At 45.4% G+C, this 25,035-nt stretch overlaps 2 protein-coding genes across 5 annotated transcripts; both read left to right on the top strand.

Moving 5' to 3' along the window:
• The first annotated feature begins 877 nt into the window (after window positions 1–877).
• Window positions 878–25,035, top strand: LOC123503539 (zinc finger and BTB domain-containing protein 14-like). Of its 2 annotated transcripts, XM_045253386.1 has the most exons (7): window positions 878–1,856; window positions 4,775–4,820; window positions 20,399–20,554; window positions 20,915–21,033; window positions 21,898–22,028; window positions 22,367–22,691; window positions 23,692–25,035. In XM_045253386.1, the coding sequence occupies exons 1-7, from the start codon at window positions 1,002–1,004 to the stop codon at window positions 24,199–24,201; spliced, it is 2,142 nt and encodes a 713-aa protein (XP_045109321.1). In that variant the 5' UTR covers window positions 878–1,001; the 3' UTR covers window positions 24,202–25,035. The 2 variants fall into 2 exon arrangements, with proteins under 2 accessions (XP_045109321.1, XP_045109322.1); XM_045253387.1 differs by lacking the exons at window positions 878–1,856; window positions 4,775–4,820 and adding an exon at window positions 12,423–14,635.
• Window positions 6,768–9,298, top strand: LOC123503540 (E3 SUMO-protein ligase ZBED1-like). 3 transcript variants are annotated; one of them, XM_045253389.1, is made up of 2 exons: window positions 6,768–7,435; window positions 9,187–9,298. In XM_045253389.1, the coding sequence occupies exons 1-2, from the start codon at window positions 7,054–7,056 to the stop codon at window positions 9,216–9,218; spliced, it is 414 nt and encodes a 137-aa protein (XP_045109324.1). In that variant the 5' UTR covers window positions 6,768–7,053; the 3' UTR covers window positions 9,219–9,298. The 3 variants fall into 3 exon arrangements, with proteins under 3 accessions (XP_045109324.1, XP_045109323.1, XP_045109325.1); XM_045253388.1 differs by having other exon boundaries at window positions 7,030–7,435; window positions 9,069–9,215; XM_045253390.1 differs by having other exon boundaries at window positions 7,030–7,435; window positions 8,899–9,215.

The raw sequence follows: 25,035 nt of genomic DNA, 5'->3' as shown, positions 1-25,035 counted from the left end.
TTAGGCAGTGAGTAAGAAAAAAAAAAGCGACACAAACGCTCTTGTGTATGAGAGAGAGAGAGAGAGAGAGAGAGAGAGAGAGAGAGAGAGAGAGAGAGAGAGAGAGAGAGAGAGAGAGAGAAGTAAATTACTTAAATTACTATTATCAAGTATAAAAAAAAGTAATAATAGTAGTGAAGAGATAGCGGTACAAAGAAAGCCAGAAGGGAGTGCGGGGTGCAGGAGGCGCTCAAAGTCGTCGGCAGCGGCGCGAGGGCAGGGTGTTGCGGGGTCGAAATAGAGAAGACGAGGAGAGAGGAAATGTAGGAGTGAGTGTGAGGGAGTGGGAAGGGAAACGTGGTAATGCGAGTGAAAAGGGGGTGGATTATTGTAAGTTGTGCGGTGGCTGGGGTATAGTGTAGGGGCGGTGATGGATGGGAGGGACATGAGGCTACGGCGAGGAAGCAGTGTGTGCTATCGAGGTCAACACTCTGATGGAGTATTCAGGTTGGGTTATCGAAGTCCTTATATTTTATATTCCGTAATATTACCTCCACACACAAACTATCATTAGGCCCTGCCATTACCATCGTCATTTCCTGGCGTGTCATCAAGGTAATGATGATCATCATCATTACCGGCGCTCGTTTGGGTCCGGCGCGGCCCGCGTAATGATGATGATAATGGTGATGATGATGATCAGGCGGCTGATGGCGGGGTGCGGGGGGCTTATATCGGGGTCGCGCTGACTTGACGATCATCAAATGATAATGGCTTCCATAGGGGCGGATGTTGTGAGTTTTATCAGAGGGATACGACCCTCGTGACGCTCTGAAGGCCCAGCAGCGCATGCGCACAGCAGTTAACGCAAATGTTTTGAAGCTGCGCCCGCGTTCTCTCCAGACTAGAGCGGCGGCCGCGTCCAAATGTTGTAGTGAAGGTGTGCGGGAGTGTGTGGAAGGCAGTGTGTGCTGTGACTAACTGTCTGTGCTGTTGAGTTACTTTACCAAGTGCGAACAAACATGAACACTGAGCGAGGGAACGTGGGTAGCGAGATGCCCCAACTGGCGGGTCCCCCTCAACTTCCCCCACACCAGCTCCTGGGCCTGGCGGGCCTGGTGGCGGGGGCGGGCATGGGGCACAACGTGGCAGCCTCTAACATCAACATGAGCATGCACAACCCGATGACCGCGGACAACACAGCCTCGCTGTCACCCTCGGGCGTGCCTCGTTCGGTGCCTTCCACTCCGACCACTGTGAGCAGCCTCATGAGTGGCGTGGGAGGACCCCCGAGGGCACCTACCCTGCCACAGGCCCTACTGAACATGGATGGTGGAGGTGGGGTCAGCTGGGGAGGCTGGGGAGAACTTGGAGAGGGATTAGGGATGGAGCGAGGTCGATCTCGAAACTGGACCTACGAAGAGACGCTGGAGTTAATCTCGCTGTACACGAGCGATGAATGGCAGGCAAAGTTTAGTAGCGAAAAGAAGAACCATCGAGCCATCTGGGCTTCCCTCGCCGCTGCCCTAACTCGTCGCAAGGATGTCTCGGGCGACGAAGCCCGACAACGCCTCAACAACTTGAAAGCGTTGTATAATCGCACCCGCCGCCAGCTGCTGGCGGGGGAGATCAGCAGCCCTCAGTGGGAATATTGGGAACCCTTGCATACTTTCTTGGGCCGCCCACAACCCTACATCCCCATCACCACCTCCACGCCCACGTACAACCGGCCGCCACCTCTGCACGGCTTCCCCCAGCACCAGTACCAACCACGCACGCAGACGTCCCCAGGACATCACCAGGGGTGGCTGGGTGCGCTGGGTCTCTCCCCTCACATGCCACACGTCCGGGACACGCCAGTGAGGCCCTTCATGAAGGTGGGTTTCTGTCTAGAGTTGTGAGTACTACGTGGTGCGTGTGGCGCGACGCGGCGAGGCCTTGACAGGTGATGCGTGAGAGGACTGGCGCTCCATTCAGTACTGTTTGTTTATCTTATCTCTTTCTACATATAGCCTGTCAGAGGAGGAGATACGGTGAATATGAATACTTAAGTACACGCTGCCCTTCACCATCACCGCCAACACCACGCTGCAACCCTCCAGCCGGTATCCATCAACCACCACTCCCACTCCTATCTCGAGGCAGCAACACTCCCTCCCCATTACTTTGCCCATCCTTGTCTTACTCCCTTCGTATCCTTCCCGATCACTGTCCTACACTTTCCGCTGACGTGCATGGATCACTTTTACTCTAATTTATTCATACAGCGTGTTCGAGGCGGCAGCTGTCGAGGATCTCCGGTGAAGATTAGACTAGCGAAGTTCTTACTACTTTTAGCTTTCTGCCTCCCTCCTGCAGGCGGCGCGCTCCCTCCTTTGCCTCCTGCCGCCCCTCCCTCCAGTCCTCCCCCGGCCGCTCTCCAGCCTTGCCTTCCCGCCTCTTCTCGTCCCTTCCCCCAAGCCGACCCTGCCATTAGTCCCCCTTCATCATTATAGTGATTATTGTAATTATTTTATTATTTTCTTAATTACCATCGATCATCATCAAGGACACACAAAAAAAATTCTTGCCATGTTTCGTCCTCCTTCCCTCCCCAGACTACCATCATCATCATCATCATCATCATCATCATCATCATCATCATCATTACGGTTCAAGGTTCATGGCAGGATTTTCCACTCCCTTTGTTGACTATCTCTCTTCCCCTCCCTTCCTTCCTCTTCTCTCTCCTACCCCTTCCTCCACTTCCTTTCTCTCTCTCTCTCTCTCTCTCTCTCTCTCTCTCTCTCTCTCTCTCTCTCTCTCAAGTCTTCCTCCCTCCATAGCCGGGCATACGGTATTTTTTTTTCTTTTCCTCTTTTCTTTCATTCTTCCTCTCCCTTGGGTGATAGTGGTAATGATGATAAGTTATGGTGACATGGGAAGATTAGGCCTGTTGTATATGATGACGATGATAATAATAATAATAATAATATCGATCGGCAAGATTATAACAACCATATCGCAAGTATGATTACACGATGCACAAGATGAGTGACGAGTAGATGAAGAAAGGAGGAGGAGGAGAAGGGAATGATGTGATGAGCTGATGATAACGTAACGAAGGGCTACACTCACGTCAATGTCAACACACACACACACACACACACACACACACACACACACGGCGGCTCAGGTGTGCGGCGGCAGCTCATTTCTAAGCCCCATCGCCCAGCGGCAGTAAGAAGGGCTCATTTAGACCTCTCCTCCCTATCTCCCACCCTGCCAAATCCTCTAATGGTGGCGGTGACGAGTGGCAGTGGTGGCGGAGGTACAGGTAGCGGCGGTGGTAAGGACAGGGAGTAGGAAATGTCCTCTCCCTTCTCCACTTTCTCTCAATATATGGAGTGTGTGGAGTGAATGTTTGAGCCAGGAATCGATACCCAAGTGTGAGATCGGGTACAGTCATGTCATTGAAGTGTGGTATGTGATTAGAGGCAGAGTGCGCGGTGTGGTGGGTGCGATGTGGTTATTGGTGAGTGCTGAGGTGTCTACTATTTTGTGTGTAGAGTCGGTATGTGTCTGTCAAGTGGTATGCGGTATGGCACGGCGTGTTGGGGCGTTTCATCTCCAAACCACAGGACTTGATAACCCTTTACGTGTGATAGAGAGAGAGAGAGAGAGAGAGAGAGAGAGAGAGAGAGAGAGAGAGAGACAAGTGTGTGTTATCTGAACAAGTGTTAACATAACAAGTGTTAATAAACTACGCACCATATTTCTCATTATCGCATCATTGTTATTGCTTGAGCGACAAAGTGTAGCCGTGGGTGTAGGTTGTGTGTGCATAACTAGCTTTTTGCCAATCGCCACTGCGTAAACAGCTACGTGTGTGTGTGTGTGTGTGTGTGTGTGTGTGTGTGTGTGTGGCGAGGGAGGCTCAGGTAAAAAATAATTGTTCCTCATATGACGTAACAGCGTAGATGTGGAAGTAGTCACGTCAGTATGTATGCAAGTAATACGTAAGCAGTTCAACATCCTGGCGTGACAGTGCTAGTGTCAGTGTACTTTTACATACAGACACACACACACACACACACACACACACACACACACACACACACACGCGATACTAGAAGCAGGCAGCTGTCTGAGAGCGGCCAAAGGAACAGACAGCCAGCCAGCCAGTCAGCCAACAGCAGGCAGCAAGCAGGCGCCTTCGTAGCTGCTATCATCCGTCTCCATCAGAATAATTCCATCATCATTATCATCATCCGTCATTAAAGTAATTATCATTAGAGATGATTACTGAGGTTGGTGTGGATCGAGATGCCAGTTTTGCATTTTCCGCGCACCGCGGACCGGCAGTGTCCCCCCCTCCCTCTCGGGTCGTCGGTCGATGCCGCCGCCTCGAAGAAACTCGTGGTGTGGCTCAAGGAACAAAAGCAGCAATACGGGAGGTGCGGTGCTCCACCCACGGACGCTGCCGCCGCCGCCGCTGCTACCGCCACTACTGTGGCGCCTGCTGCTGTGTGTGTGTGTGTGTGTGTGTGTGTGTGTTAAGAAGAGGGAGTATCTGTCATTCACTTCCTGTGTGTGTGTGTGTGTGTGTGTGTGTGTGATGACAGAGAAGAAAAAAATGCAGGTGTGGAGAGGTCATGAGAGAGAGAGAGAGAGAGAGAGAGAGAGAGAGAGAGAGAGAGAGAGAGAGAGAGAGAATGAGAATTTTCATAATAATGGTGTAGTACCTTTACATCAACAAGTTTCCCTGAAGAAAGAAAGATTTAACTGACTCCTTTTTTTATTCTTGTTTCCTCAGACGACAACCAACCCGGAGACAAGGCTGGACGACACGCATAGAGAGAGTGAGTACGTTCATACTTCCACCACCTACACACACTTGCTTTCTTCACCTCCGTCACCCCTCACTCAGTCTCTAGTACCAAGTGTTCTCTAATTATTCTTGAGTGTTTCTGCTGTCATGACCTTCCCTCTGGCGCCTCCCCTAATCGGTGATGGTGTCATTGCATACACCTCGTCTCTACCTATTTTCACTTAACGTTCATTTGAGCTTAATTGATCTTAAGTTCCTACTCCAGCAATCTTTCACTCGTAGTTTCCTACAAAATTGACACTTATTCTTAACTTATTTCCGGAAGAAGCTTGTCGCTAACCAAATCGTTGCACTTACTCAGAAAATTGTAGATAACAGTTCCTGGCAGAGTAGAGTAGTAAAGGCGAGGTTTATTAGTTGACTTGACTAACTGTGCTGTTTCTGAACCTGAGATAACCTAACCGAATCTGTTTACCATACATCAGGAAATGTGTGTGTGTGTGTGTGTGTGTGTGTGTGTGTGTGTGTGTGTGTGTGTGTGTGTGGAGACAGATGGTATGAGAGGCTCCTGGAACGGGAAGGCTGTTGACTGGCTGTGTGTGGACGCCAAAATAGACCGTCTTGCACGCCGATGATGGCTCCTGAAGCATTTTCTGAAATTCGTTCCCCGTAACGAGAATCTGATGATCATCGTTTTGGTGGTAATGATGATGATGGTGGTGGTGCTGGAGGAGGAGATGGTGGTGGTGGTGGTGGGGGCATGATGACAAGAGCTCTCCTCGTGATGGTGATGATGATGGTGATGATGATGGTGGTACTGCTACGGGTTATGTATGATGATGATGATAGCCATGATGATGAGGGCTTTCTCCGTAATGGTGATGGTTGTGGCGATGGCAGCGGCAGTGCCGGCGGCGGTGGCTGAGGCGACGGCGATGACTGTGGTAGTGGTGGTTTTGACTGTGGTAGTGGTGATGTTGGTGAAGTTATTGTCGCACCTCTATTGCTGCTATACAATCATCAGCCCTCTCATTGTATCATACACACACACACACACACACACTTATCCAGTATACATCATCAGCCATCTTGTACTCAGCGAGACAACGCATTAGGAAGGGTGACGAGGCATACATGACTACAGAGAGAGAGAGAGAGAGAGAGAGAGAGAGAGAGAGAGAGTTATTGTGGTACAGCTAGGAGGTTATACAGAGTTTCCTCTCCCACCAATAAACTGTGGTGAATCAGGACCCAACTCGCAAGATTTCTCTAGCGTACGAGCAGTGCCACAGAACTACCCGATGCCTGAGAGAGAGAGAGAGAGAGAGAGAGAGAGAGAGAGAGAGAGAGAGAGAGAGAGAGAGACTCCTACAATTACGTCCATAACTTAATGTAAATAAACCTTAGTCACGTGTTTAACACGAGGTATTTGTCAATGCAATACGTAGTACATACGTATATACGTAACCTTCTGTAAATAATTTTGCTTTTAGTGTGTGCGTGTGTGTGTTCTATCAACTTTTTCCTTGTGTTAGTTGAAGATACACGGGTGAGAAATATCTCATGAATAATCAATTAGCAGCAAACGAGTCGATAATATCATTTTATATTGGAACAGGAATCGGTAGCAAGGTATTCCCCGTGGAGGTGCAGAGGCGTGAGCAACCGCCACATGCCTCACTGTGACACCTGTGGATGTATTGTATCTTAGATTTGTCTCTTTGCAAAGGTATCTATGACTATATTATTCCAATAACGAGAAAATAAGGGGCGCTGTGTTGTATTGATCGCACGGCGCAGACGATCAATCTCAGAGCTGCGCGTGACGGCCTGATCGATCTCTAGCGTCGTTTGCTGATTGGTCGACCAGCAAGGAAATCGATAATCGGATGTGCGCGATGATTGGTCGTCGCGGCGATCAAGTTGTGGGTGAGGTGAGGGAGGGTAGCGGCGGCGGCGGCTCAGTGTGTGTGATGCCTGGTGGCTGTGGGAGACTGAGTCGCTTACTGTGTGTGCGTGTTGCTTCATCTCAGCTGCCAGCCCTAAACCCACCCCTTAATACTGCGCGACGGCTGTATCGTGGTGTTCTATCACCACACCACGCACATGCTCGAAGTTTTCACGTGGTACATGTGTCACAAGAAATAATCGATGAAATGAATAAATATCGGAGGCGAGGTGGTAACAGGGAATAAGTACAGGTGGTGGTGGTGGTAGTGCTGGTAAGCCGAGTAGTTCTTTTGTATAGTGCGCCGCGCGGGAAAATGCCTGGGCGGAGTAAGGTGTGGCGGCTGGCCAGCTTTGTGGACGAGAGGCGGAGCGAGGTGGAGTGCAGTCTGTGTCCCGTCAGGATCAAGTACGTGGGTAACACCACCAATATTGCTCGGCACTTGGAGCTGAGGCACCCTGTGGAGTTTGCTGCTCTCGACCCCACCAATTCCGGGGCTGGCAGAAGCTCAGGCCTTGGGCGCCAGCACTCGCACCGGCCCCACCAGCAGAATCGGGAAGAGGCTGCCATCTGTCGCATCCTCGCCCAGCACCGCGAGGAACTCAAGAAGCAGAGGGGCAGCGAAGAGCCGCAGCCACCCACCCCTTCATCCAGCCTTCTGCCCGCCCAGCGGTGGACGTGGCACACACCCGTCCAGGGTGAGTACTGTGTACTGCCGCCCGCAGCCCAGCATGCCGCGGTCACTCGGGGAAAATATTCTTCCATGTTTATTATCAGACGTCCAGACAAGCGGTGGTGCCTCTTGCACACTGCCCTTTGATGCCAGCGGTAGCGCGTATTGCTGAGGACAAAATGCAATTGATGATTCACTAACCTAAAACAAAAGTTACACACACACACACACATCAAGGTTGTCATCATAGCAATGGCATTACTTTCACAAGGCATACGTACTGTATGTTACAGTGAGAGCCACATAGTGAATCTCTGTGTACTACCACTGACTTAACTATCGTGCTGATGTCCAGGAAGTGCTGTTACCCGAAGGACCCACAGCGTCCTGAACCTGCATTGTGCTGTAAAGTGTTTGATGAATCAGATATCACGTGGTATGAAACATGTGGGTGTGCGGCTGTGGCCTCGTCTCGACTCTCGAAACCATGTGGAGTGTTACCATAACTTGTTGCCATATCGCAGGAGAATAAATATCATTATTTTTCGTCTGTTCTCGGGCCCGAGCTCTTAATCCAGTCTTGATTCCGAAATTATTAATCGCATTTAATTCGAACTAAAAGCTAATAAAATTATTTTACATAATTCATCAGAGCGTGTCTGGGCTGTTTAGATGACTGTAGAGGATGAGAGAAAAAAAAACCCTACGTGGTAAATCATACAGCTGTGGTGGTTGGTGACGGTGGCGGTGGTCCAGTACGATAGTTTGGTTCCGACCCGTGTACCGCAGCCAGGAAAGCCGGCTGCTGCCGGCCACGAGCTTATTAGTTCCTTATTGGACATACGGTGAACTTCATACTCTCGTAAAGTGAAGCTGTTTGTGTACTGGGTTAGGTGATATATGTGGAATCTCTCCGGGAAGTGATTACGATTGTGTATGATAACGGTGTTTGGCAACAGTAAGGTTGTCGCCACGGCAGGATTGGGGCCCCCAAGGGGAAGGGAGGGAGAGCTTAGAAGCCTGACTGAAACTCCAACATTTACTGGGGTTCAATACTCTCTCAACCTCCTCTAATGGTGGTATTTTGTTCTTCCAAAATATTTCTATTAGTGACAGAGATATCCTTGATTATGTGGCGCGCGAAAGTTACAGGAAGCATACTCTGGTGAGTCAGCAGCGGCCGCAGTGCTGAGAGAACGTGGTGGTGCCGGTGGGCCCAAGGAATAAAGTTGTGCGCACATGCGTCACCACGTAGTGCGCAGACCCATTACGGCTCACCTACAAAACCTACACCGAAAAATTAAGAAATGTTATTAGTTTATGAGTTTGCACAGTTCCGTGAATAAAGGTTGTAGGGCAGGATTCCCTCCCAAGCTAACGGAACACTCTCAACAGCTGTGTATGACAAATCTTTAATTTCCTGGATGCATTTTACACAACTATTGAATGTTGTATCTGAACATCTTATAAAAATAATGGTTCTCACAGTTTAGACCAGGAAAAACTTTGAAAGACGTCGTGCCCTTGAGGAAAAAGGCTTAGCGCATCGGAGAGGGATAAGGCCGGGGTTTCGTCACCCTTGCGGCAAACGGTGGTAGCATAACGGTCTTAAGACAACACTGGACCTTGGTGAAGTGTTTGCCTTTATTCTTTTGTAGAATACAGAACAGAAAAAAAAGTGTCCGTAAAGCTGAGAGCACCTTAGCTCACCAGTGAGTGCATTTATATGTTAGTTACACTATCGTGGTATACTTGCATTGTTGCCTCCTAATCCAGGACAGCAGCCCTTGGAGACTGGAACCTTCTAAGAAAAGACTGAACGGCTGGTTACTTTTAATCATAATTCACCATTAAAGTGACGAAAGCAAAGGATAAAAATGTTCTGCCGTCGCTCTAAGGTATGGCATTACTTCGAGTTCGAGAGCACTGCCCGGCGGCGAACTATCTGCAACCTGTGCGGCCACACCATGAACTGGGACCGCCACTCCAACTCCACCTCCAGCATGCTCAAGCACCTCCGTAACAAGCACCCGGAAGACATGAAGCAGGACGCTGATCACACCGCCCTTCTCAGGAACCGTTCACTAGTGGGTAAGCATACACACACACACACACACACACACATTCTCTTTCAGGTTTAGAGAGCACTAAATAATTTACAGGATGTATAATACTATGCATCTGGCAGTTATGATTATGATTTCTGGATATGACATTAATTTGTGATCGAGACGGCTTCATACTAGAGATTCGTGGACAGTTCGGAGCTGATAAACATTGCCGTATCTGTAGGCGCAGCTTTGTATGCCATGCTCACCGCTGCTTCAATTCAACGTGACTAGAATGTTTTTGTCTTAAGGATGAAATTTTTGTACGGTTTCGATCAATATTGTGTATCTCTCTCTCTCTCTCTCTCTCTCTCTCTCTCTCTCTCTCTCTCTCTCTCTCTCTCTCTCTCTCTCTCTCTCTCTCTCTCTCTCTCTCTCTCTCTCTCTCTCTAACATGTACCAGGCATCGGGATAGTGAGTGTACTGAATTTATCAAGTGCATAGGGCAACAGACTAGACGTTGGTGAGTGTTGTGACACGCATCGAGACAGACTAAATAGCCTGTAATTCAGAGGGGGGGAAAAAAAATCCATATTAACTAGCAGGCTGTAAGGCGAGGCTGCTCCCAATGTAGTATGCAGAGAACTTTGATAGCATGGTACTCGTTGTTAGGGAAAGGCGAGGCTGCTATATCTGTTAATTTTCATGAGTATTATTATTATTGCTATTATAATATTATTTCCTTGAGGCGAGATCCGTCACCACAGATCACTCTTGCGCCGCACGTGAGGGAGTGCGTGTCGTATAATCATCCCCTTTTAACCACTTCAGCACCATGACGCATATTCAGAATTATTCAGGTTATATTTGGTGATTTCATACAGCTTCAGAGACTTATGTGAGGGATGAAACAGTGAATACTCTGGTCATTAATCTCCTGATCTCCTTAGACCCTTGCTAATGTAAACAAAATCGTCTAAACATATCCAAAGCTCAAGGTAGAAATGCGTCCCAGTACTGAAGAGGCTAATAAACGACTGAATGTTATGAGCGTCGCGTTTTGGGAAGCTGCCTGATATAGTAATTACAGCATTGGTGACTGGATTTAACAAATCAAGGAACACCAAAACGTAAAATTTAATATATATATATATATATATATATATATATATATATATATATATATATATATATATATATATATATATATATATATATATATATATATATGTGTGTGTGTGTGTGTGTGTATGTATGTATGTATGTATGTATGTATGTATGTATGTATGTATGTATGTATGTATGTATGTATGTATGTATGTATGTATGTGTGTGTGTGTGTGTGTGTGTGTGTGTGTGTGTGTGTGTGTGTGTGTGTGTGTGTGTGTGTGTGTGTCACTGCTAAATATTTGATACTAGTCAATACTACTAACGTTCCACAAGTACAACAAAAGGCTTGCTGATAGCGGGAACGATTGTACTTTCTAGTATTTTTCTGCCTCCAAAAGTTAGCGGAGGTCAGCACGAGCCTCGCATCGCGTAAGGAGAACACAGCCTCCGTGCGCCTGATCAACAACACTGACAAAAATGACTGCCACAGAACATCTACGGCCGCGTCATTTTCGTGTACAAGTCTGGATGGAGAAATGGAGATGTTAGGTTGATAACAGGCGAAGAAACGGACATGCAAGAAGGATAAAGACGCCCAATCTTTTCTATAACCTTCATAAAAAAAATAAAAAGTAGTATTGCGGCAGCGGCGGTTCCACACACAACTATCAGCATACTTCACCACGACAATTCTCTCAAGTGCTTTTGTGATAAAGCGACTGTAATCAATGATAAACTTTTCAATGAGTGTTTATCTAAATTGTGACATTGTCTTCATCGATAACACGATGTTTTCAGACGCCGGCCGATTGTACCCTACTCATTCTTACATAGTGAAATTGATTGTTTGATAAAACTTGTGCATAGCCTCCAAATAATACGGCGCATTCATAGGTATTATGCAACGCTGCTCTGTGCACGTCGGAGTGATGCGTATTCCTCCTCCTCCTCCTCCTCCTCCTCCTCCTCCTCCTCCTCCTCCTCCTCCTCCTCCTCCTCCTACTACTACTACTACTACTACTACTACTACGACTACTACGACTACTACTACTACTACTACCTGTGGTGTGGTTCTAATTCGTCGTTGCGTTGATAATGATTCTGGTATCGGGAATCCAACAAAGAGGGGAAGTGCCACCTAATAAATGATCACACATAATATCAAATTCAAATTTTGCATCATACCGCGAGGCACGCTTCATGCCAGTATCGCTTAGTGATGTCACTGTTATTTTTTTTTTCTTTTACCAATGGATGAGAACCATGACAGATGAAAGGAGAAAGAGCGACGCTTTATAGTATCCTTTTCTCCCAAGCTTACCTTTTTCCCTTCCTCTCCCATCCTGTTGAAGTAACCGTGCGGCCTTCAGACTGTCCTACCTTACACGTCCTTTCTCAGCAAGATATGGCGGTAGTTTAATTGGTATTGTGTTATGAGTGAACACACACACACACACACACACACACACACACACACACACACACACACACACACACACACACACGTTCCTCCCGCCACGTTATCGATGCCTCTATCTTTGTTATCAGACGATGCGGCATCTCCATCACAAGACACGATGCACGACGGTCAAGGAGGCTCGAACCCGCCCATGACGATAGGGTTTATTTGTCATGTGTTTACTACAGGACAATTAACTTTAGAGGAAGGCTCTGTTCAACATCGACATGTTCTCCCTGCTCTCTTGGCAGTCTGTCTCGACTCTCTTTCCCAAGGAACTTGGAATTGTTGCCGGTGTACACTTATCAGCCCAGGTGTCCGATTATCCTGATGAAGGACATTGCCTCACCAACACGCCCGTAATTTTGCCCTTCAGTAATGTTCAAAGCGTCGCACAGGAGTAACTGACAGAAATACAGCAAATACTTCGAAGTGCGAGGACGTGGAACACACTTTCTTTTGCAACGCCGGTGAAGCCGAATCCGTGGTCGGGTGAAAGGGTCGCGCAGTATCGGTCGATATCAGATATCAGGGTTGGAGTATCAGCGGGCCAGGCCAGCCTCACTCGCTCTCCCACTGTGGTGCCGAACGCCGGGTCTCAAGACAGCTACAGGCACGGTCACCGTTGCGCAGGCCTCGCACCACTGTCGCCCTCTCCCCTCCCTCACTTCCTGACGAAGGCGTCCTCGTCCACATCTACTCCACATGGCTCTCATCATCGCGACCTAGCTTCTATACACCGGTTGCTACCGCATCACCTTTATAACCTGCCTTGTCTTAACCCTCCCCAACCCACACCCAAACGCCACCCACAGCAAGGAGTCTTAAGGTGATGTGCGCCTATCCAGATGTGCCAGGAGTGGCGTCTGCATTACTGACTCGTTCATTGGGTGCTGCCTGGAGGTGGCAGTGCGTGCGACGTGCTGGTCACGGGAGCGAGGATTGTGTGTGTCTAGAGGTACTGGAGGCACCAGTGCCTGCCGCCGCCGCCACCTTCGCCTGTCGCACCGCGCCACCCACCACACTCTCTTGACAGCGCGGCCCGCTCCCACCCCTCATCGCCGGCCACTAATCCCGAATCCCCTCCCCCCCCCCCGTCCGCCAATAGTGCCAACCTCATATGCGAATGTTCCTTTTGTGTCCCTCGTGCTACTGATAAATTAATATAAATCTATGTGAGAAAACTGAAACTACTTTTAGTTAACAGTGGAGATTATGAACATTTTGTGCACATCTTAAAAGCTTACTTGAACCATTTGCAGTAGTGAAGCAGAGTTATCCGCGAGTAAAAAAGAAGAGAAAAGGAAAGAAAGTAATCAACATTGAAAGATTAACCCATAACTCAGTAGCGGTGGCGGAAACCACCTATTTCTAACAATACGACAGCTTCACCTGCCCTGTAAGATCAGTGTTCCTCGGCGTGATGAACGCGCAACAAGTGACGTGCTCTTAGTGTGTCCCGACTTTAGAGGAGATTATAGAACGGAGAGGAAAGGACAATTAAGATGACAGAAAAGACACCACTTGTCTGAGAGAGAGAGAGAGAGAGAGAGAGAGAGAGAGAGAGAGAGAGAGAGAGAGAGAGAGAGAGCTCCCATTGATACATATTATTAAAAGGGTAAGAAAAAAGACGGGGGGGGTTGTGGAAGGTAGTGTCGACGTCAGTGCCGAGCAGAGTCTATGTACGGGCGTTTGAGGTTAAGTAGAGCCTCGTTCTTGGAGCGAGACCGCGGACCTGAGTCCAGCCGCGATCAGCACACACCAGCCCACGCACGTCTTCCGGAGTAGATTGTTTCTTCTCAGTGATCTTTGTCTTCTCTTCACGTCCTCGTGTAGGAAGTAACCGCCATGAACAACAACAACAACAACAACGTGACTCCCAACACGCCCATGGCAGCAGACAGCCTCGCCTTGGACGCCGGTCTACCTGCTGCAGGTGTGAGCGGGGGTGTGGGCATGGGCGTGGGGATCGTGACGGGCGGCTCCACGCGGCGCACCTCGCGGGTGTGGCGCTACTTCGGCATGGTGGACAACTGTCACTACATCTGTCGTTTGTGTTCCTTCGTGGGTGCCTACACCAACACCACCAACATGAGGAAACATATCCAGCACCACCATCCAGAGAGGTTTCAGGACATCTTGGACCACACTCGCCCCACCTCACGCCCTTACTTCGCCGGCTGCCTACCCCGCCTCCGCCAACCTCTGCAGTACCAGCAGCACAGCCAAACCCACCACTATCCGCCGGGCCTGCTATACCCTCCGCCCATGCCCTCCAAGAGAGCGATGCTCAACAAGCCCAGTGAAATGCCCTACCTGCACGGCGACATGAGGAGTGACTTGGACCGCAACCTGAGTATGTCCTCGCAAGACTGTTCCATGGCGGCAGCGGCTCAGGCTGCGGCAGTCACTTGTCAGGCCTCGGTACAGGATCCCGCAGCCAACTGTTCCTACTCATCTGTGATGGGCCACACTGCTGCCTCTGCACTAGAGCCTCCAGTAAACTTGTGCGAGATGAGCCCCGAGGAGACAAAGTTAGTGAAGCAGCTGCTCCCCGCCCTGGCTGAGGCCACCGACTCTTCCACGGACACAGACACACCTTCGAGAGGTGAGCTAGTTAAAAGTTAGCTCAGCCGAATATCTCTGTGATTTTCATGAATCCCGTGCAGAATTGGTAAAGAACATTTAATCCACATTCTTTTCTTTCCCACGTAATAAGGTAAAGGCTGGCCGATGACGTTATACTAAAGGGAAAGATTTAACGAACTATCTGAAAAGTGATAACAATTAAATAAGTGAACCCAAAAGCTGAAGACATTCATATTTAAGATGCTTTTAATTCAATCCAATAATGTTCAGCCACGCATCCTAGGCGACTCATCTGGAACAATGACGTAGTCAAAACTATTCACTTTGTTGTTGAGTTTTCATCGTGAAGCGTAACTACACCCTGTCATGTGATATTGCCTATGAAGTCATCGCCACGAAACGAAACCAAACAGTGCTAACTTTTTGCTTCTCCTGTCGCGTTTTGATACATCATTTTATTGTTGAGAGCATAAGTTGCAATTGCAAGCATAAAATAATCGTTAATTAGGCTATAGAATAACCGATGACACTCTCTCTCTCTCTCTCTCTCTCTCTCTCTCTCTCTCTCTCTCTCTCTCTCTCTCTCTCTCTCTCTCTCTCTCTCTCTCTCTCTCTCTCTCTCTCACACACACACACACACACACACACACACACACACACACACACACACACACACACACACACAGAGTTTGTTTGAAGTACACATTCCCCCCTCAAATCACTTGCAATAGTCTCTACCCCTCCCAAAACCCATGCACCCTGCTCATGCCGCGGCCTGTCACCTTACAACTGCAAAGATGCCATGACATTCCTTGCTGTGGGTTGGCAGTTGGTGTGGTGTGTGTGTGGTGTACAGGTGAATACATGCTTCTGGAATCATGTGTGTAAATGTTATTCTTTTCCCTCCACTGCTGATACTTAACCTCCGTTTCATACCGGTGACTGACGAACTTTTTTTTTTTTTTTTTTTTACGGTAAGGCCTATAGCGCCTGTAGGCACACTTGAAGAGTGTATTGGAAGCGCTGTTCAGCTTCCGCCCATTAGTGGCTTACAATACAATGTCATATACTCGCAAATCCGAATCACCTGGAAATAATAGCTAGCTAGCATATCTTTCCATGGTTACTAACCACCTTGAGGCATCCTCTCATGTACCTCCAAACATTGCACTAGGTAGAAATTGCAATGTCTGTTCTTTTTAATCCCCTTATTCCTTCTAGATAGCTAAATATTGCAGGCACTACTATTTGCGTTGTGAACTGTTCCGAACCGCAATGAAAAGTCGAGTGAATCACAAGTTGCTTAAGAGATATTTAGTAATACGATGACCCTTCGACAGATTGTGATCACACACACACACACACACACACACACACACACACACACACACACACACACACACACACACACACACACACGCGCGCGCGGGGAACCACCACTCCCTCAACCCGAAGATCGGTCTATGAGCTCTGAGCTCCCTCCGTAATGGGGAAGACTGGCTGGGTAACCAGCAGGCGACCGAGGTGAATTACACACACCGTGTCAGTGAGGGGTATGGCGGGCGTGCATAGTGAGTGGCAAGGTTTGGTGTGGCCTGCCGGGCGTGGGTGCCGCTATATCGGGTAACACAACATCGACATCGGATATTCGAACGCGAGCACATCCACCAACACTAAGTGGCCAGTGCCGGCGGCCGTCTCCCCTCACACAGGCAATACGCGGGGCTAGAAAACAGGCTGTCCAGACACTTCTTCAGTTTTGTTTCCTTCACCTTCAAAGCCTCATTCCGCTAAGTATTCTCCCGTATACTCTCTAGAATTGTCCCTTTCTTTAAAACTGTAATGTTTCCCTCTTGTAGTTGTTACCCATGTTCATCAGAAGTGTTTAAGAGTATTGGCGCAAGTTTCCACTAGTGCCATCTGCCACACTAATATCACTCTACCAGACTCATTTTTAGCACAGTGGAGTCTTTATCATCTTCAACCACCATACAAAATCGGTTTCCTTGTGATGTTTGTGATGTAGTCCAACTTTTCTGTATGCAGAGAAAATACACACTTTGCTGCCAATAGGGAAGTTAACCCACAACTCTGCCCATCCACTGCTAACACAAGTAAAGTTCACGTGCGCTCCGCTCCTCCACTAATTGTACCACTCGGGCAACGAAATGTATCAAAATGCTGCACTGACTCGTTTCCAATATCAACGTTTTTCACCCTTGGCTTCACTGCTCGGTTCGTACTACACTCCACACACGAAGCGTAAAATCAATTACACTATCCATCACACCACGACACCTTTTATTACAAACAATGACACAACATCAGACCTTTAGGTTCTTCCGATTATCTATCCAACTGCCGCATAATTCATACACAAACGTAAATGAAGAAAGCTGTGTTGCATAATATACTTAGACATATATTTGGCTAACTCTTTTGATCCGGTTTGGCCACCAGCACCTCGGTGGGCTTTCTTTTGTAACGAATTTTTGTTGCCCCTGGCCAGTTCCCCCTCCTACTAAAAAAAAAAAAAAAAAAAAAAAAAAGAAGAAGCATACCGTTATTGTATGCACTAAAGAATGTGTCTTGTGACTTGTGATCACGAACACCAAGAAGTTTGGTTAAACAGGAGCAAGATTTCTCCCAAGTGAACGTGACAAAGTTCAGTTTGGATCACTAACAAGAAGGAAGTTATTTACCTATATACCTCTCTAGCAGTGGTAGAGACAGGCAGTGACGGTGCTCCGCGGGTTTCTTTCAGACAGACGCTGTGTGGCCGAGTCAGCTTCCCGCCGGTGCCACAGGCTGTAAAGAGTAGAAATACAGATTTCCAAAATTGATGTCAACATTCAAATTAATTAGTTAGACAGTAAATGTACTACTATTCTGGAGTCCTAGAGAAAAAGAAAAAAAGAACATTATGCTTTGCCTGCTGATTCTTAGGCACGAATCGTAACAGTGCTGATCTGATTTTGTCTATTAGAGAAGTAAATCCGCGTCAAGAAATGTTTGTTATGCAATTAAGGAAAACACGAAACCTTAAATTTAAAAAAAAAATCCCTTCATGTGATAAAACATGGATGAAATAACAAGTTGAGAGGTGAGAACAACCAAGCAACAGGTCTCCATCTGTACTCTCTCTTCTTTCTGCAGGAATCAAAACGTCTAGGCTTACCAAGAACTACAAACATCAAACCATTTTAATTAAAACTATACATTTCTCTGCATCATATTCATTCATTGCATTATTTCTCGGTTTTCTGGTGATTCTTTAGGTGAATGGAAGTTTTTTTTTTTTTTTTTTTTCCCATTTCTGTATTTTATTTCCCCATTTTTGTGACGAGAGTAATAATCGCTTCGAGATGGAGGATGATGCCGCTGTGCATGTCTCCCTTGTAATAAACCCATCAGGCCCTACGACGGTGACAAAAGGCGCAACAGAAAGCACTGCGTGGTGTCTGAGTCAATGCTGGTGCGGTAATCTTTGGTGCTCAACTCAACAAAACGGGAGACTGATGATAAGTAATACAACTGTGCCACTTAACCTTACCATCACCACCCCTTGTTTCCAGACGTATTTTGTACTACCACAAATCAGAGCACCATAATCCCTTTATTGTTATTCAGGAATGAACAGTAAACTCATATTATTTCCGAAACAGGATGAAATCTCACGTGAATCATATATTGCAAGTGCCAACCAACCTAGGATTGTCCGAGGTCGTGCACTCCATTTACGTTTCATCCACGCCAAAGGCACCTGGTTGTCTACTGACACCAGACCGGTTTTTAATAGTCGCTCCACCAACTGTTAATCCTTTGACTAGTAATGAAAAAGTGACACCAAATTCACGAGGCATTTAAATAACCGTAAATATTGCACTGGACTATTTGATTGAACTTGAGAATTCACAACACCCAGAATTAATAGGTATCTGGCAGCACCGGTGTAAGTGCAAGGAAAAAATACAGCTTCAGCACTCAAAACGGCCTATATCGAAAACCATTCAGCCTTACCCGAGTTCTGAAATGTCATCGTGCAAACTTTTTTGAATGGGAACAGATAGATATCAGACAGGCCCACAGCTATCTCTGACCGTACACCATTGACAGTAGTACTCTCGAGCAGCAAGAACCGTGACTGCATCGATATGTGACGTTCACCGTGACAATTTTGCTGTGTTGAGTAACGACTTACAGATGCTTCAGTACTCCCTCCAACTCAAGGCGATGTGACACCATCTTCTGGGTGTAGAGATAATACGAGAGAGAGAGAGAGAGAGAGAGAGAGAGAGAGAGAGAGAGAGAGAGAGAGAGAGAGAGAGAGAGAGAGAGAGAGAGAGAGAGCTATGAACTTAGAACCTTGCATCGAAGTAGCATCCGAGTGACTCACAATATCTAGTAAAATAAATGCAGTACTTATGGAATGTAATGTTTCGCGGTTATAACAGGGAAGTGCCGCCATTGTGTGGGGCCAGACCGCCATGCTAACGTTACCTGCTGAGAATGTGGCTTGGCCTCACTTGAAGCCGCTACACTGGTTCCTCCGGGTTTATGAATGTGATTTCATACTTTTGTATTGCAACGTAATCGTAATTTGAAACAATTCTTCACCTGCACTAACACAACCTAGTCGAGGAGGTGGTGTCCGCAAGATTGCATAATGTTTTATACATCAGACTTTGTACTGTGTCTTGAAATTTGTTCCTCGCATACCGACCGTAATTCACTTCATTGTTGTCCTTTACCTGGACGCACCAATGTGCTAGCCAATGTTTTCATCCTTATTAACTCCGCATCGTGAATTTGTACTACGCTCAGCCATGAGTCATGACTCACCTGTCCTGCCCAACTTAGTTCCTCCTCACACACACACACACACACACACACACACACACACACACACACACACACACACACACACACACACACACACACACACACACACACACACACACACACACACACACACACACACACACTTTTAACCATCAATGACGGCAATTGAAAAGTTGACCCTAATTAGATTACCTTAAGTTCTTGTATCACATGAATAAAAAAAAAACCATGCCGCTGGTTAAGGTACATCTACGTGTTGCCAATTCGCTAGAGCAGCTTGCATAATAAAAAAAAAAAAATCACTATTTACATTCACTCCACGAAAACAACTTGATGCTGAACGAGACAAAGGCTTATTACATGCTAATCACGTATGTTTTGCCATGATTTTTGAAAGATTTACAATTTTCCTGCACGCTGAGGAGGAAATAATGATAGCCAACCATTAAAAGTATCTTGTGTCGTAATCTTTGCTTAACTTCTTAAAACTTCTTGAATATAATCAGGTAAACGTGGCAATCTGTGCTATCTGAAGGGGCTACCGCTTTATACAAGTGTCGCTGCAAACCATGCAAAAACAAGCGTAAATACTCCTTTTACAACACTAGTGCCACTTCTTTCTCTAGGTCATCATCTTTACCAACAAACATCATTAATTCATCACACATGAAGGCTTCCATCATATTGGCTTGTGGTATGTGTGAACGGGTAGAGGGTCTTCAGAAAAAAAACTAAATAAGGAAAGCTACAAGCCATCAAGCCTACACGTGGCAGTCCCAGAAAGACACACTCATATCTGTTGTCTTAACTAAAGTTTCCATATGACACCACAAACAACCTGATAACTGTGTCCATTCGTCAACCACTCATGGGGACAAACAACATATTTCGGGGATACATACGTTAATTGGTTCTAAAAGCCGTCGCTCTTATCTTGCAGGTCTACAGACGGAGGAGCGGTCAGGCAGCGAGTTCAGCCACCACAACAGCGATGACGCGCCCATCCCAGTGTCCCCGGAGCACTTCCTTTCGGAAGGAAACGACCAGGATGAAGCCACACCAGTACCACCCACGCCTAACCAGCAACACAAGCCAGGTACGTACTACACAAGTGAGTGCAGTCACAGTTACAAATTACAAGTTGGGTTCCCATGCCTACACACACCCCATAGACCCTGCACCTCGCACTCTCCTCACGAAGCACCTACTTAATTCATTATTGCTACATAACAGGACAAACTTATGACCGCGACTGTTAAAGATTTGTGTGGCATTGGGTCTCTTTTAATTTCTAGTACTACTCTGACAAAAGGGTATCTATTATAGACTATAGATTGTATCTTGAGAAGGATGCAATAGTACTAGCTTTTCCCTATCCAGCTGATGACTAAGAAACTAATTGAAAAAGATTAACCTGAAAATGTGGTACTGATTGAGTTATGATTTCTTTCCGCAGAGAGTTACCAGCTGCGGCATAACAACCACCTGACAATTGTGCTGGAGGCCCTGGCCAGTGACGAGTCCTTCATGGACGTGACGCTCACTGCACAAGGCCGCTCCCTTAAGGCACATAAGGTGGGTATTACGACTAATGAAGAAAGTACAGACAATTGGGCGAGAAAAAGATGAAAGTAAGACAATGGAAAGTACCAAATAAGAATTTTAAACATCTTAAGCAAATTAAAGGAAAATATAGATGGTTGGTTGCCCCTCTCTCTCTCTCTCTCTCTCTCTCTCTCTCTCTCTCTCTCTCTCTCTCTCTCTCTCTCTCTCTCTCTCTCTCTCTCTCTCTCTCTCTCTCTCTCACACACACACACACACACACACACACACACACACACACACACACACACACACACACACTTTGAAGGCAATGCAGTCAGTCTTGAATTGCCATCACCTTAATAGCCGACAACAGTGGAAACACAAGTATCTGTCTCATTGTGGTGCTTAGAGACTCTGCTACTTAAAGATTCAGCTCATGCCTGCACAGGAACATTCTCATTCGTGGTGTGTAAGTATGCAATGGCATCCCCAACACTCGCCTTCTATGACTGTGGTACTATGTCTCGTTTTGGGTTCCCAAGCCTGCAATACGTGGAGCAACTGTCATTACACTAACGATAGCAGAAGCAACATTCCTTATAAATATGTACTCAACATCAAGGGAACATGACTGTGATAAAGTTTGTTGGTAATCAAGCCGTGTTTATGAGGGTTACGATTCCACCACACCTCGCACATAGTATAGGTTGGCCTGGTTGGACATTTTTCTGAGATCTTAATTTTTTTTTGCTTTGCAGTACAGCACTGAAACGGTATACTGTACTTAGTTGTTCTTCAACGTATTTAATATGTAAGGAGATCATTATCATCTTAGTGGCTAGTCTCCTCTTACTATGCACTACATAGGGGTAAAAGTTTTTTTTATGGTTACAGTCGGTGCTGTCAGCAGTTAGTTCATACTTCCGAGGGGTGTTGCGAGACAACCCCTGCCAACATCCCATCATCATCATGCCCAGAGATGTACGCTTTGAGGAACTCTACAGCATCGTCAATTATATATACAAGTAAGATATTCATCAACCATCATCTTCATTTTGTCCCTTACTAACTGGTATACTTTAGTGATGTATTTCTATATTCTTTATGGACTGTATTGTGATCAATAATGTAAAGTTGCAGTAAGCTAATTTAAATCTTTAAAATTTAATGAAAAATTAGAAAAGAAAAAATGTGTGCTTCCTAATCTTGACTGATTTGTATTAATATTTTTTATCAGTTTTATCAAGTCAGACACACAAATAGCTGTATCAAAGATTTCATAGCATGAGCAGAGAGAAGCATGCCATCATACAAAATGTTACATTCATTGTGAACACAGCAGTGTATGGACTTTTCTCTACAGGGGAGAGATGACTGTAGCAGCAGAGGACCTAACATCCCTTCTGAAAACAGCAGAGATCCTTCAAGTCTCAGGGCTGGCTCCTTCAGACTCGTCTGCCACAGTGAATCCTCAGACTGAGCCCTTATCAATGGGCAATGTTCGTTCCTCATCAAATTCTTCCTCCTCTGTATCATCCTCCTCCAACATTCCTCCAGTGTCAGGAGCATCAAAGCCTATCAAAATTCCATCCCAGAGCCAATCAACACCACCTGCTCGGCCAAAATCAATTGAAAGCATGATAAATCCTGCTGACTTCATTGATGTGGACATGACTTGTGTAAAAGAGGTAAGCTTTTCTCCAGAGAAAAGCCATTTTCTTTAATATCAACCATATATTTGTCAGAAATATATACTACTACATATTTAAATCCTTTCACTTTAATATTAAATACAAAAGAAAATATTTGAGCTATAGCTATGGATAATATGATAGAACATAGCAAGAGAAGCAAGAGATGAAATGTTGCAGCAGCAACAGCAGAGAGAGAGAGAGAGAGAATCTGTTGCAGTAAAAAAGCTTTAGACTTGTTAATTTAGAGAGACTATTTGAGTTTATCTTCCCCATTTACTAAAGTTGTATTCAAGCTGGAAAAAAAGAAAATTGCAGAAATGACACAACACCTCAGATCATTACAGTTGTTTTTAGCAAGGGATAAGATATAAAATTTAAAGTGGAGATATCATGGACAGAGCAGATTTAAGTACTATATTCAGTGTAAAAGAGTTTCATTGTAAACAGATTTTCAACATAGGTCAGAAACAGCTGATGCTTTGTACTCACAATCTAGGACATAAAAACATAATTGCTGTACCTACAAAAAAACATGGAATACATACAGTTGATAAAAGATTGTCAAATAAAGATCAAAGGGAAGTACTATCCACTACCAACATAACCATGAAACAAAAGACACCCTGTATTACTAAAGAAGAAGTGAATAGCTCTATAGTCTGTCTATTTTAAAGTGGCCACTGGGTCTTGGTCTTAGGAAGTGAACAATTTAGTTTTTCTAAATATATTGTAGCTTATTGATAATATAATTCATTTTATGTGTATAATACTTCTTTTCTGTTGATCAATACAATAATCATGAGGATAGACTACTTTTTCCTCAAGATAGGACAACAGGCATTCTGCTCCCAGACCCAGCAGCCAGTTTAGAAAAGACAGACTCTAACACAGATACTCATACATTCATTCATATATAATCTTACATATCCAGGAGATTCTACAATCTATAGTAGTCATTAATTACTGGTAAGACTTCCATATTTATATTTTTCAGGAAGTGGTAAGTGAAGGAGAGGAAGAAAAAGATGAACATCCAAATAAAAAGCAATGTACCGAGCCTGAAGCGTGTTCCCAGCCATCAGACAACACCCAAGAGACAACACAGTGTTCCCAGTTGTCACAGTGCTCCCAGCCAACAGAAACTGAAGCTAAAGACGATGATGAAGCCACTAATCAAGTTATATTAGGTTTTCCCTCACCTGATGAACAAAGTTTTGAGCAGCCAATACCTTCAACTAGTTCACATGAAGCAGAATTCCGATCCCTTGGTGTAAAGTCTGACCCAGAAAAAGGATTTAACTCGCATGCAGCTAAACCAATTGATAACCCTCAGCCACTTCAGTGCCCTCATTGTGAAGAACAGTATCGGGATGTTGAAAGTATTGACTCTCATTTAAGAATCAAACATCCCACTAAACCAAGTTTTACATGTAAATGCGGACGTATATTTACTCGGCAAATACATCACCAAGCACACACCAGAATGTGTCCAAACTCATCTTGAACAGGTTTGTTGATCAAAATGGTCAATGACTATACTAACTTTATTTGTATGGTGATCTTGTAAAATACTGAAAGGCATTAATGGTTTACAGTGTTATTGTTGCACATCTGAATGTCGCAAAGTAATTGGAAGTAAGAAAAAAAATTAAAAAAATAGATAAATAAAAATAACAAAATCAAAATACTGATAAGGGTTTGAGATTGTGATGAAATTCTCAATGGTTACCATATACTATAAGGATATTACAATATTGGGATAACAAAATTCAAATTTCTAGTATTATAGGAAATTTTGTGTAAATACAAAATTACAATGTCAAAATAAACCATGACAGTCATTATGAAGAAAGAAGTTAAAGTATTTGTTAAGTCTGTGGCACTTTGTATTGTATATATAACAAATAATTTAAGATTTTCTTTTTCATGGTAGTATGTGCATGTGCATGTGCGTGTGTGTGTGTGTGTGTGTGTGTGTGTGTGTGTGTGTATCAGTCTCATATATAAATTTAACAGCAATTTTTTATTTCCTTTACCCAAACTTTTCCAAATCAAACAGTCAGTTTTCAACTGTAAACCAAGCATGACTGCCACTGACAGTTGCTGCTTTGTCATCTGAGTCTGGAAAAGATTGATTCCAAAAGAAAAAATAAATAAATAATACGTGATTGTAGTGAAAAGAAAAATCTGGAAATGTTCAGGATTTTTTGTTTTTAAGTGAATGTCAGGCTACAAAAGAAAAGGAGACCTATTATTGTAATAAGCTGCATCCTACTGGTAACATAAACTAACCCTTCCTGCCAATTTTCCCAATAATCACTTGCTTCCTGGAAACCTA

The sequence above is a fragment of the Portunus trituberculatus genome, chromosome 14 (genome assembly GCF_017591435.1).
Source record: "Portunus trituberculatus isolate SZX2019 chromosome 14, ASM1759143v1, whole genome shotgun sequence".
Lineage (NCBI taxonomy): Eukaryota > Metazoa > Arthropoda > Malacostraca > Decapoda > Portunidae > Portunus > Portunus trituberculatus.
This window is presented reverse-complemented; position numbering and strand designations above follow the sequence as displayed.

Bases quoted from the DNA above. Each gene is read 5' to 3' on its own strand.
- LOC123503540 (XM_045253388.1), top strand. From the start codon at position 7,054: ATGCCTGGGCGGAGTAAGGTGTGGCGGCTGGCCAGCTTTGTGGACGAG. The intron at 7,436-9,068 runs GTGAGTACTGTG...ATTCTTTTGTAG, and splicing joins GTGGCACACACCCGTCCAGG to AATACAGAACAGAAAAAAAA.
- LOC123503539 (XM_045253386.1), top strand. From the start codon at position 1,002: ATGAACACTGAGCGAGGGAACGTGGGTAGCGAGATGCCCCAACTGGCG. The intron at 4,821-20,398 runs GTGAGTACGTTC...CTTATCTTGCAG, and splicing joins GGACGACACGCATAGAGAGA to GTCTACAGACGGAGGAGCGG. The intron at 20,555-20,914 runs GTACGTACTACA...TTCTTTCCGCAG, and splicing joins TAACCAGCAACACAAGCCAG to AGAGTTACCAGCTGCGGCAT.